The 14,598-nt window shown below is 42.1% G+C and overlaps 1 protein-coding gene across 1 annotated transcript in view; it reads left to right on the top strand.

The window, feature by feature from the left end:
• Window positions 1-14,598, top strand: part of DIPK1C (divergent protein kinase domain 1C) — a 149,951-nt gene that overhangs the window by 43,007 nt on the left and 92,346 nt on the right. The window contains exon 2 of the mRNA XM_075316419.1: window positions 10,272-10,949. Within this exon, the coding sequence (XP_075172534.1) occupies window positions 10,272-10,949 (678 nt within the window). The remainder of the gene's footprint in view (window positions 1-10,271; window positions 10,950-14,598) is intronic.

Genomic DNA, 14,598 nt, shown 5'->3' with positions numbered 1-14,598 from the left:
GATGTTCAAAACGCAACTTTCAAAACACAAGTGGAAAAGCATGTAAAAAGCGCTGAAAACGCAGCTAAAACGTGGGAAATACGCATGCGTTTTCAGCGCTAAATTTCAGAAAAAGGCAACTTTGGATAAATCAATTAAGGAAAAACCGTGCGTTCTATACTGCAAGTAGAAGAATGCAAAGTGGGGCCCTAGCCTAATTGTACTGACCCAAGGAATAAAGCCGTCTTATCATAATAAACCCCCCAAAAAGTTCCTGAATTACTGATTTAAATTCATTCATTGCTTTAATTCGTAAGGCACCTGAAGGGTTAATAAACTTCTTGAATGTGGTTTTAAACACTTTGAGGGGTACAGTTTTTAAAATGGTTTCACTTTTGGGAATTTTCTGTTATATAGACCCCAAAACGTCATTTCAAATGTGATGAAGTCATTAAAAAAAATTGGCTTTGTAGGAAAAATGAGACGTTTCTGATAATTTTTTAACCCTTCTAACTTCCTAACAAAACCAAAAAATTATGTTTCAAAAATGATGCTGTAAAGTAGACATGTGAAATGTTATTTAATAACTATTTTGTGTGATATAACTCTGTTTTAAGGCCAACAAAATTAAAAGTTTGAAAATTTTCACCAAAAGTTTGATATTTTCCCAAATAGACATAAAAGTTTTTAACATTTATTTACCACCAGCACGAAGTACAATGTGTCATGAAAAACTCTCTCTCAGAATCACTGGGATCTGATGAAGTGTTCAAGAGTTTTTACCATCACGGGCGGACTCGCAGATAACCGGGACCGGCGGATCAAACTGAATTAAAAAAAAATATATCCGGTTCTGGCCAAGATTTGATCTCGGATATCTGGCCAGACGCTGGTCCCCATATATGTCTAAGGGGACCAGAATGCGACGCATAACAATGGTGGTAGAAGGGATAGAGGGATTGGAGCAAGCACTTCATACTTACCGAGTTTCTGGTGTGGCTGTAACTGCTTCCAGGCCACTCATTCTTCCTCCAAGGCCACTTATTATCGGTCATGCATATTCACTGCTTCCCTCATCCACCAGTCCTGGCGTCTGTGATTGGTTACAGTGAGATGCGCCCCAGCCTATGTGATAGAGTGTCGGGCAGCTTGCAATTACAGACCCCGTCTGCGGGTCACTATAGATTAGAGTAAAAATAAATAAATAAATTAGCCTAGGGTCTCCCCATATTATAATACCCAGCACACATAAAGAATATGGCTACAGGCTGCAGTTCCCAGCTGTGTTCTTATCTTGGCTGTGTATCAAAATAAGAGGAACCGCATGCAGCTTTTTTTATGTTAAAAAAAATATTTAAACAATAATTTAAAAAACCTGTGTGTGGTTCCCTCCAATTTTGATACCCAGCCATGATAAAGGCCAACAGCTGGGGGTTTAGTGTTCTCAGGCTGGGGGGACCCATGGTTATTGGGGGCCCCCAGCCTAAAAATAGCAGTGTGCAGCACTTCACCCAGCTCTGGTGCTCTTATTACCCTAATGTTATGGCAATCGGGGTATTAAGGGGTTAATAACAGCTTACAGCTGACACTAAGCCCTAGATTAGTAATGGGAGGTATCTATGAGACCCCCCATGACTAATCTGTAAGTGAAAAGAAATAAACACAAACACCCAAAAACCCTTTATTTGAAATAAAAAAAAAAAAACACCCTCTTTCACCACTTTATTAATCTTTAAAACACCCAGGTCAGACACAATCCACACAAAGTCCCACAATGATTGTGGAAAGCCTAACCTGACCTCAGGTGACTTCAGTAAACTCAGGTTGATAGACCTGCATCTCCTGGCAGAAAACCGCTGTTTTTTTTGCCAAGAGATGCAGTTTTGCTGCTGAAATTTCTGTGCCACATTTCTGCACCCAATCTACACCTCCTGGCAAAAAACACATCACTACCGCATCATACCGCATGCAGTTTTGAGAATAATTAAATTTTTGTGATAATAATTAAAAATAAAGCTGCATGTAGCTCCTCTTAATTTGATCCACGCCCAAGATAAGTGCACGGCTGGGGGCTGCAGGCTGTAGTCTGTATCTGTGCTGGTTATCATAATATCAGGGGACCCTAAGCCAATTTTTTTTTTAACTAATTTTTTTTTACACAACGATAGTGACCCATAGACCGGGTCTATAATTGGTTGCAGTCAGACTCTGTCACACAGGCTAGGGAAGCGTTTGCTTCATTTTTATCTTCTTTATTTTTACTTTATTTTTTTTTATAATTTTCCAAGTTGTCGGACCCAGATCATTAGCCGGAATTCCCTGAAAATTGCGTAACCAGGTCCGGCACTCGGCTATGTTAGAAACCGCGCGGATCTGGAATTTTACAGTCCGGATCCGCCCATCACTAATTACCACATAAAGTGACACTTGTCAGAACTGAAAAATGTGGCCTTGTTATGAAGATGAAAACAGCCTTCAGCGGTAAGGGGTTAAAATCCTTCTGTATTATATCTTGTAAAACAGCAGAAGACGTACTATATGACAAGTGATACATGTTCTGTACAAAAAGCAGTTATTGGATTAGAATCTTTTTATAACTGGGATTTAATCATTGGTTTATAATGGTTAATATCCACAGACTTACATACGATGATGGTACACAAGCAGTCACACATGTCTGACTATTCACTGTCATGTTCTCAGGCTTTTAGCTTACTCTGTTGCTTATCTTAATACCGCAGGATTTTGCCTCTGGCTCATTGTGTTAAAGGTGCAGAAAACGATATTCTATACTCTTGATTAGTGAAGCGAATCATTCAAAAGCAGACTGCAAGAAAAGCGTTTTCCTGCTTGAGGCCTTCATCTCTGCATAAATAGTACAAATCACTAGAAGTCATGCCTATGACATATTCTTCACAGAACATCTGTAATTCCAGGCTTTTTATTACTCTGAGGAGCAAAAATTATTTTTATATTTGGTATCTCTTATAATGGGTGCAAACCGATTCTCAGGACCTGGTCCATCACCACTTTCAATGTCAATGGCCACAGATACTTGGCAGGTAATGGCTGTGTTTTACAGACAGGACCTCTAACAATCGTGGTGGAACAAAGCGCCACCCACGATTGTTAACCTGTTAATAGCGCACTGTCATGGGGGTATGTGACTCTAAGCACCCATCTGTGACCCATCCGTGACGTAATCATGGGTCGCCAATGGGTTGCTATGATAGCTGGGGTCTGTTGAACCAGGAATTTACAGGAACTGGAGGTTTTTTGCCAAGAAGAATGGGCAGCTTTACCATCAGAGAAAAAAAAGAGCCTCATCCTCAACCATCACAAAATACTTCAAGCTATCATTGAAGGGAGGAATTAGAGGGGGAAATACACGGTATTAAGAACTGGGGTATGTGAACTTTTGATCAGGGTCATTTGGATGATTTTCGTTTTCATTATGATTTAAAAAGAGAAAATACAGTAGTTTAACAATAAATGGCTTCACCCAACCACTAACCATGAGTGGAAAAAAAGATTTTGTGTTTTAATTCATATTCTCTGAAAAAACGCAGAGAAAACAAAAAATCTGCTGGGGTATGTAAACTTTTGAGCAGAACTGTATACTGAATATGGCACAGTTTATATACTGCGAGTGAAATAAGTATTGAACCAATTTTTTAAATAAATATATTTAAAAAAGTGATATTGACATGAAATTCTCTCCAGATGTCAGTAACAACCCATCCAATCCACACAGGCAAACCATAGATGTCCATAAATTTATTGTTGTGTAATAATGAGACATTACACAGGGAAAAAGTACCTTCATATACAGAAGATGATCTTTATTATATTTACCTAGAAAACACAGACCTAGAAATATTGTCAATAAATGACTCTTAATGAACATTTCCCTTTTTAAATTAACCTGAACTTAAAGGACCTCTTCATCAATTTAGGATTTTTAGTGGAACAATGTAACTAAAGCCGTCTGTTATTGATCCCATTCATAAGTGTTCTGTTTCTGATTCACTATTTCTGCCACTAATTACCAGAGTATATCATATTTTATTGCATTTATTATGATTATATATTGTTAAAGCAATGACCTTTATTGACAACTGTTAAACTGAATTTCAAAGTTACAATTAGCTTTTAGTTTGATTGCTTAAGTGACTATTGCACTGCCAGGAATCATCTGCTGAAATAACTGCTGTACTATGTAGAGCAAATAAACCCATAGAAGAGCGCTAAGCCAGAAATCTCACCCAGTCAGGTACTGGAGAGAGATTTCTGGTGTATGGAACACCACAGCTCACCATGAATTAGGCAAGCTGTGACATCCCACCCCCATCATGCCCCCATCCCATCCCAGCACCACCAATTTTGTTGGAACTGATAAAAACTGTCGTGAAAATTCTAAGTTGCACCTAAATTTTGTGGCTTTTCTAAGCTTTTATGCCAGAATTCTGGTGTGATTGCTTTGATTAATTGGGCCCTCCATCCTTCATTTGGAAACAATGGGCCTAATTCACCAAGACCAGCATTGTTCATGCCGTCTTCATGAGGGGTGTGTTGGAGTCAGATGGTTCTGATTGATGGTGTGAAAGCTTTGATGAATCCGGCCCAATATCATACATTTCTTTTACTGAATTCTGTACTTTTGTGTCCTGGCAAATATAATTTAGAAATATTTACCATTTTTCGGACCATAAAACACACTTTTTTCCTCCAAATCTTGGGGGAAAGCAGGGGTGCGGCTTATGGTCTGAATATAGGGCTGCGGCCGGGAATGAGGGTGCTGTGGTGGAGCGGGTCATCGGCGGCACGAGCAGGCTGTAGCAGCGCCTGCCGTGACCACGTGGGCCCGCTCATTACATATGCACGACCATCATCTCTCTGCGCTGAAGCCAGCACTGACAGGTGGGCGGAATGATGGGCGGGGGGTGCGTGCTTAATAAACAGCCGGCTGTGATCACCCCTGGCAACTACAGCCTGGAGTGATCATGTGCGGCTGTATTCACTGCCCCCCGTGCATCATAATCAGCGCAGGAGGCAGTGAATAAGTACGGTACACTCACCCGTCACCGTTACCCTGCAGCCCCGTGATCTCCTTCTGTCTGCTGGCCAGCTGATCTGTGTAGCGAGTGGTGAGCACAGAGATGACGTCATCGCTGTGCGAGCTCTCCACACACATCAGCCGGCAGACAGGAGGACATCGCGATGCTGCAGGGGAACGGCTCCACACAGGTCAGCGCCGGGGGCAGTGAATCAGTACACTCATCCATCACCGTTCCCCTGCAGCACGGCGATCTCCTCCTGTCTGCCGGCCAGCTGATCTGTGTAGCAAGCGGTGAGCACAGAGATGACGTCATCGCTGTGCGTGCCGCTAGTCACGCAGGTCAGCTGAGCGGCAGAAAGCAGGACGAGCGATGCTGCAGGGAACAGTGATGGCTCCACACAGGTCAGCAGTGCTGCTGCCGCCACAGACAGGGGGAGGAGCGATGCTGCATGGAGCGAGGAGAGGTGAATATAAACGTTTATATTTTTGTGTGATACAGGATACATGCCGTATAGCAGGATGGGGTCATATAGCAGGATGGGGCCATATAGCAGGATGGATGGGGGTATATAGCAGGATAAGGGCATATAGCAGGATGGCAGTATATAGCAGGATTGCAGTATATAGCAGGATAAGGGCATATACCAGGATGGGGTACATATACAAGGCAGGTGGATCATTACCAGGATGGGGTACCTTAGTAGAGAATTTGGGGACATTACCCCCATAACAGTGTCAGCAGCAGATCCCTATAACAGTGTTTCATGACCACATTTTTTGCTTAAAATTTTATCTTCCTATTTTCCTCCTCTAATACCAGGGTGCGTCTTATGGTCCGGTGCATCTTATAGTCCGAAAAATATGGTAGTCAAAACTTGTGTAAGACAGATAAAGGCTGGTTTCACATGTCTGATATTCACGGTCAGAATGTGGACCTCAATGTATGCATCAGCCACTGTGTCACCTGACCCACCATAACAGCCTTATAGGCATATCTGAGCCTGTTAAAATCAGGTTAGGAGACCTGTGGTTGGTTCAAACATTGTGACGTCCAATTACAGTGGTACAAATATTTTACAGCTGTGGCTATTTTGGGAAGGCTGAGAACTTCAGTTGGTTACTATACTCAAATGATACACAAAGCGTAATGGTTAAAGATACACACAGGAAGGCCAAGATTACAAGAGAATAATATAACCTATCCCTGACACCTGTTAACTTCACAAATGTCTCACCTAATAGCTGTGTTATTTCACACAGAGCCAGATGTTTCCTCAACTCAGCCTGTTGTACACCCTAAGGCCCTGATTCTTAAGATCTCCACTTTTTTCATTATCACCTAAGTTCATGTTTTCTCAGGGTGTCCAATCAATTGAATTAATTATTTTGCTGTATTGTAGCACACTGCAGAAGTTAATTATTTAAACTGCTCCTCAGGTCTCCAGACAACCAGACCTATGCTGAGCTTCCTAGTGCCCTCAGAGTTGGTACATTTCACAGCCCTGACTGCACCAATGAATAGATTTGCATCTTGGATTCCCACCATGACAGTCACAGTGGACCCTCCTGCACTAACTTCACCTAGGCCAGCGATATCTTGGTCTACATAACTTCACCAGTGGTCTGCATGTTCATCTGCATATCTCTTTTCTCACCAGTTAGCATAATGATAGACCCCACAATCTCTTAAGTGGTTTCTGAGCTAGCTTATTATATGCTCCTGTGATGGCAAAGCTATGCATGGCTTTTTGAAAACTGCAATCACATCTAGTTCATGTCAGTTTAGGCTGTTCAGGTTCTAATTGATGGGATGCTTCTTACAAGCGAAATAGGCCCTGGAATGATTGTAGCTCCAATAAGTTCTGCACAAGTATCAAGCCTAATCTCTCCCCATAAATGCCAATCCTCAATTTATTCTGCATCTTCAAACTCTTTCCAAGTGCCGCCTTTGTAGCATCTTGGGAGTGAATGGCATCCGTGCCACCACCATCTTCTAATACGAACCAAGCTCTTCTTGGACCTTTCAAATCTTCCATGTTACTGGCTGATATCCCAAAAGACTGGTGTGCTTGAATGACAGTCTAATGTGTATGGAGGAAGCCCGACTCTCCCTCAACAGATGATGTTGTGGGTGATAAGGATCTGGCTAGTGATGGGCGAACCCGAACTGTAAAGTTCGGGGTCCGTACTGAACACATAGTGTTCATGCACACGATCCCAAACACAAGCTTTCCTGGGAAGCTCGTGTTATAGTTCAGGGCCAATTCAGGTCCAGGGGCTGTAAAAACAAGCACATTATTAAAAAAAAATTATGATTATACTTACAGGTCTCGCGACACGTCCTGCAGACCCGATCTGCCGCTGTCTCCTGGGCGCTTCTGCTTCCAGGACCGATCATTAACTTCCAGGGGTATGCACTGCACTGCTGTCACTCGGCAGTCTTCGGCTGTTTTTGGACGTGTTTACGGTGACGTCGTGGTTCACCCGAATCCATGGCTCATGGACTCAATTTAACTTTGTCACTGTGCGAGTCTCGCATCAGTATCAACCGGCACAGTGCACACTCTCCTTACAGGAGGGGGTTGGCTGCATGTATTTCCATTCAGCTGAGGCTCTCCTGTCAGGAGAGTGTCTGGCTGTGCAGGTTGATGCAATGCGAGACTCGCACAAGTCATATGCAAATGGAATCACACCCTCACCATCAGCCTGCTTCTTGCTCTATACAGAGTGATGAAGCAGAGCTGACATGGCTCTCCCTGCTTCTCGCTCTGTATATGTCTGTACAGAGTGATGAAGCAGAGCTGACATGGCTCTCCCTGCTGCTCACACTGTATAGATTCTTGTCTGTACAGAAGGATGAAGCAGAGCTGACATTGCACTACCTGTGGACTACGTCAGACAAAGGATTTTTTTTATAAGAAAGATGGAGTCTCTAAATTTTTTTTTGTTTTATTTCTAATAAAAAAAATCTATGTGTTGTTTTTCTTTTTACTGTTTACTAGAAAATTCATGGTGGCCATGTCTAATTTGGCATCATACCATGAATTTCGGGCTTTGTACCAGCTGAGAATACAAAGCTGGTATTAACCCCTTTATTACCCAGTGTGCCACCGCCATCAGGGCTGCTGGCCGAGCCGGGTAAAGCGCCTGTAAATGGCGTTAAGAAACAATGCGCCATTTCCAGGGGTGACTTCGGGCTGCAGTTTTTTGTGTGGGGGACCAGAACTCTTGGATCTTACCACACTGAGAATCCCAGCCCCTAGCTGCCTGATGTTACCTGAATGGCGATCAAAATAAGGCAGGAGCCCACCCACTTTTTTTTATTATTTTTTTAAATAATTAAAAAAAAAATTAATGGGCTTCCCTGTTTTTTGATTGCCAGCCAAGGTAAAGCCAGGCAGATGGGGGTGGCGCTGAGAATCAAAAATTCAGAGGAGCGCTACGTTATTTTTTGTAATTATTTATTTATTTTTACACTACTATATGTGTGAGGGACCCAACAGCGAATCTCAGATGCTGTCACGCAGAATGGGTGTCTGGGATTCGCTGCTGGAGTAACGTTGAATCTGCCCATATATTCTAGATGCTAGAATGTATAGGCTGGTTTCATGTTACTCCAGTATCCAATCACAGATGCCCACTCTGTGACAGTGTCTGTGATCGCCTGTTATTTTAACAGTAAAATAAAATAACAACACAGAGAAAAAAATATTTTATTACAAATAAAACAGAATACATTTAGGTCTGCATATTTATTACCCAAAAAACCTCTCCAATATAGTCCAAAGGCAGGAGAGCATTTTCAGCTCTGCTACATCTGTGTGAGGAGACAAACACAGGTCTGCTCACAGACTCAGCTAAGAGCAGTCAGAGACTTTACCCAAGTGCATAGCTGAGGCCAGTCAGCTGTGCCCCCAGGTAACCACCACTGACTACAGGACCTTCCATGATGTCATAACCATGTGACCAATATGTAACCCATGAGGTAATACAACATTCACACCAGACTGGTCACATGGCTATGGCATCATGGAAGATCCGGTAGTCAGTGGTGGTTACCCAGGGCACAGCAATAATCGGACCCAGAAGCAGAAGCGGCCAAGAGACAGAGTCTGCAGAACGCGTCGCGGGACCTGTAAGTATGACAATGTTTATTATTAACTATATTCTTTATTTTATAGCCCAGCCCCATCACATAACTGTAAAGTCAAAGTTCGGGGTTCGGACGCAAGTTCGCGTTATCTCAGAACCCGAACATAAACTTTACAAAATGTTCAGATGAGGCTCCCGATCCTGAACATCGGGGGGGTTCGCCCATCACTAGATCTGGCATGTCTGATTTCGGTTTGCCAATTCTTTTGATCTAACTTTGTGAGATAAGTGACCTCCAGAGGAATCTGAAAGTGGCTTTCTCATACAGAACATAGGAGCACAAAACTCAACAAGTGCTCCTGTACATGTAAGCGTAGGTAGAACTAGCTACTGGTTAAATATTTGCCCTTACCATCATTTCACCAACAGCTATCTAATGGGTATACAGCCCCTTAGGAAATTGGTAAGTTCATTCAAAGAAAGAGGTAAGCAACAATAAAGTATAAAGATGCAGACAATATGCTGTAAAATAGAGTGTCCACCATCCATGTAGGTATATAAATGTCTCATCAGACTACACAAGGTTTGTTTGTAGTCTGTAGCTATAATTACCTATTGATATAATTATTTAGACTGTTTGAAAAGTTGGTTCATTCTTTATATTAAAAAAATGGTTGCAGCAATCCTTTAAGAGATAGTGGCATATACCTGAAAGTCACAAACTTGAAACATCTAGTAAAGTAGCATCGTTCAAGCAAGACCTAGCTGACTTATCCATAGTATGGCAGCACTTTTCATAAAGCAAATAAATAGCTTTTTATTAAAATATCACTCATTTTATGTTTTAACATCTACCTCAGCTGCTTCATTTGGTTAATTGTGGATTTTCATGAGATTGATTGCAGTGGTGTTCCCTTTGTTTGCCATGCACATATCCAAAATGTTCTGTTCAGTTAATCATATTTCTATACAAATAATCCTAGCATGTATGTGTGTATGTTATCGTAATTACTAACCTGGTATGTCAATTGACAGTACATAATAGATAATTAACTATACATAATGTATATCTATAAATTATAGATATCAATACTTAATATTCATGTTTCCTAATTTTTCATCTTTAACTTCCCATTTGTAGTGCTATGACTACAACACCAGAACTGTGACCGGAGATCTGTGTGAAGATCTATGTGTGACTGAAAAACTGATGTATAAGCACTGTCTTTATTACCAACGGGGGAAGAAAGTTCTACAAGCTGACTGGCAAGGCACATCAGTAATCCTGAAATCCAAAAATGACGCCTTTTTCAAATTTCAAGCTCCGACCTTTTTGGATGAATCTGATGCTCCATCTCTTACAGACACAGATCTTCTTGTAATGGTAGCTGTGGAAATTAAAAATACTCTGGGTTTGGACTTACCTAACAGTACCTTACTGCCTCTGTGGCCTGAAAGGCAACTCAGTCAGAACTGGAGAGTGGAACTTGCAAGTATGTGGTCTTTATACCAGCAAGAAGAATATCTACTCTTTAGTTTGCTCCAGGACTTTAGTAGACATGTCCTCCGTGTGGTCGGAACCTGTGGACACTTCTATGGAGTAGAGTTTCTCAGTGCTGGACAATCCTGGAAACAAAATCTATTTTCCTTGGAAGAAGTTGTTGGTCAATGCAAAACAGGTGAGGAAAAGATGAACGCTCTCCTTGATATTGCCATCAGTTTCTTAGATATGGTCCATCAGTTTGACAACGAGTTTTCTCATCGGCTCCACCTTTGTGATGTCAAACCGGAGAACTTTGCTATTAGAGGCGACCTTACTGTAAGTTTATTTTCTTGAAATTACAGATCTTCCTCTCCCTTGCTGAGAAATCTGCACTGCATACCCACATTTTAAAATAATAACTTACAGAGAAAACAAGATGTCTTAAAGTGGTTGCGTGGGACAAAGCTCCTGATCACATAGGATAGGTTATCAAGATCAGATGGATGGGGTCCAAACTTGGCACCCCCACCACACATCTCTTACCAGGCCCTTTGGCTCCGGCTGTTCAGGGTACAGAACTGAAATATTAGGTTTCTGTACACTGTGCTTCGTTCATTACTGTGTACCACAGCTCAGATCACATTTTCTTCAATGGTACCCGGGCAACAGTACCCAAGAACGGGCACATAATATCTCAAAGATTTTGGTGGGTGTGACACCAAGTATATGCTGAGCCGAGGGGGTGCTGAGTGTTGGACCACCACCAGCCTGATATTGATAGATTATTTAAAGATAGGTCATTAATATTTTAGTCCCAGAAATTGTTTAATACCTGTCACAGTTACATATTCAGTATGTGGAATTATTGCCACAGCTTATGGGCTTGTGCGGTGATTTTGGTATCAATATCTTGGCTTTAAAATTATACCAGTATTATGGCTCTAGATGCAATATTTCAGGAGCAGGATGAAAAGTTTTATTTTATTGGTCTGTATAGTGAAGAGTTAGAAGGCGGAAGCTACAAGTATTTATTTTACTCACTTATATAGCATTATTAATTCCATAGTGCTTTACAAATGTGATCATCACTGTCCCCATTGGGGCTCAACACAATCTACTCCCTATCACTATGTCTGGGAGTGTGGGAGGAAACCTGAGAACCCAGAGGAGACCCACGGAAACACAGGGAGAACATACAAACCCCTTGCAGATGTCCTTAGTGCGATAAGGGCAGAATGAAAGATTACAGTGTATTTCTATCAACCCTATCCAGCCTCCCAGTGTACAGAGTCTATAATATATGAGCTTCTATTTATTTATCTATTATGCAGAAAGTCTGTGCTTCTGTCACTTTCTTTCAGTAAATTATTCTTTAGAACTAGTGTAAAGATGGTGATTTTATGTAAATCATGTTCCCCATGATTGGAAAATCCACTGGAATTTGAATAACAAAGATTTTGCTCTGTGTCAGTGGCATGTGTGATCTCTGCACTTCTTGAACTTTTAATTTTCAGAGGAGTTGTTTGTCCAATGCTCTGTTTGAATTAGATTTTTAGCTACACGCACACGTGATCATGGACAATAGGGGAAACAATTGTGTTGCATTTAAAATTGGAAAAAGAATTCTCCCTCTTAACTGCAGTATTTTAAGAATGTGTACAGTATTCAGATCTTATGGTATCAGCAATATTGAGTAATATATTTGCAGTTATTGCCAAGCAAATTAACAGGGGAAAACACTTACTTTCTGGCTTAGAAAATCTATTATATAATTATATTGAATATTTCACTTTGAATGATATATGGATATATTTCTTTTAGTTTGAAGAATCTGAAAAGGAGAAGAAACTACCTATTGGGAAATAGTGTTGAAAACAATAAAGTCATTGCACTTTCAAATTTGACTTAAAGGGAACCTGTCACCAGGTTTTTCCCTTATGAGCTGTGGCTACCACCTGTATGCCCTTATATATAATATTCTAGCATTCTGTATATAAGTGCCAAGGCCGGTCTGTAGAACATAAACACCTTTATAATACTCACCATGAGTGTCGCTGCTCTTGGTCAAGCGCCTCCTCCATTTTGTGCGATTGCCGTCTTCCTGCCCAGCCCCATGTGCATGACACATCCTGCATCATCAAAACAGAGGCCTCCATTGCGCTTCTGCGCATGCTCACTTTCATCTGCTCTACTTAGGGCGAAGCAATGTACTATAATGTGCAGGCAAGAGGACAGGTCAAAGACCGCCCGTGCATTCGCACTACAGTACTTTGATTTGCCCTTAGCAGAGCAGATGAAAGTGAGCATGCGCAGGAGCACAATGGAGGCCTCTGCGTGGATGATGCAGGATGCATCATGCACATGGGGCTGGCCAGGAAGATGGCAATCGCACAAGTTGGAGGATGCGCTGGCCTGAGAGCAGCGACACCCATTGGACTGGACTGCCCCCTAGGTGAGTATAATAAAGGTGTTTTTACATTATACAGAGCGGCCTGGGCAATTATATACAGTATACTAGAATGGTGGTGGTGGCCGCAGCTCATAAGGGAAAAACCTGTTGACGGGTTCCCTTTAAAGGGTTAGGCATAATATTTGTTTTTTTACTATGTGCGTAAAAACTAACAGGCAAGTAGTTACTATTAGAAGAAACTGTGATACCTGGTGGTGGTTCAGAACGGTCACTGACTACTCCTGCCGGGGATTCAACTGCTTCATGTCAACAGAGCAGCTCTTCTTCTGGGCTGGTCTGTCGATGGGTTGTGACTGATGACGTCATGTTGATTGACAGCTGGCTTCTCTAAATTAGGCAACAGGGAACCAGTTATCAATTAGCATGACATTGGCAGTCACTCCCCATCATCACAGCAGAGCAGAAAAAGAGTCTTCCACTCTGTCGACTTGACATTGGCAGAAAACACTGAAGTGCCAGTAGGAGCAGTCTGTGACCGCTCTATGCAAGCAGAGATCGTTGCTGGGCACAACAGTCAGGTAGTTAGCAACTACCTACTTGTTAAGGCTGCTTTACATGCTTCAATTTCTCGTGCGATCGCATGTACGATCGCACCCGCCCCCATCGTTTGTGTGGCACGGGCAATTTCTTGCCCGTGTCGCACAAAGTCGTAAACCCCCGTCACACGTACTTACCTTCCAAACAACCTCGCTGTGGGCAGTGAACATCCACTTCCTGAAGGGGGAGGGACGTTCGGCGTCGCAGCGACGTCACACAGCAGCCGGCCATCCCGCCCATCTCCTCCCTTCCGCATTGCCGGCGGGACGCAGGTAAGATGTGTTCATCGTTCCTGAGGTGTCACACGGAGCAAGGTCTGCTGCCTCGGGAACGATGAACAACTGGAGCACAGAAGGACGTTCGATTTTTTGAAAATGAGCAACGTGTCAACGAGCAACGATAAGGTGAGTATTTTTGCTCATTCACAGTCGCTCATTTGTGTTACACGCTACGATATGTCAAACGATTCCGGATGTGCGTCATTAACGATGTTACCCCGACGACATATCGTTTGATAAATCGTAGCGTGTAACATGCCCTTTAGTGTATAGGCACATTGTGAAAAAAAAGTCTCAGATAACACAATTAAGATTTGTTTGAAGCTTCTTTGATGGTTGAAAGTAAGCAGTGTAAGGAGCCAGAACAGCACATTTCCCACTGCAATTAGATCTCAGCTACAGTGTGGGAGAACAGCCGATTACAATAATCTAATAATTGCTGATTGGTTGGGGCTTTGGGTATCAGACACCTACAAATCTGATGACAGTACCTTGGTGATGTACAATCCCTTTAAAAAAGAAAGCATGAGTCTGAGTTAGGCTATGTGTAAACAGAGTTTACTCGAGTCTGTCAAAATAACAAGTTTTTAATGCAGAAATACTTCAGGAAACGCTCCTTCTATGTGGTAATTTCTCAGCGTTTTTCATCCTGAAGTTGTTTTTGCTACTATTTTGCTAGCAATTCGTAAATTATTTTGTT

The sequence above is a fragment of the Anomaloglossus baeobatrachus genome, chromosome 6 (assembly GCF_048569485.1).
Source record: "Anomaloglossus baeobatrachus isolate aAnoBae1 chromosome 6, aAnoBae1.hap1, whole genome shotgun sequence".
Lineage (NCBI taxonomy): Eukaryota > Metazoa > Chordata > Amphibia > Anura > Aromobatidae > Anomaloglossus > Anomaloglossus baeobatrachus.
This window is presented reverse-complemented; position numbering and strand designations above follow the sequence as displayed.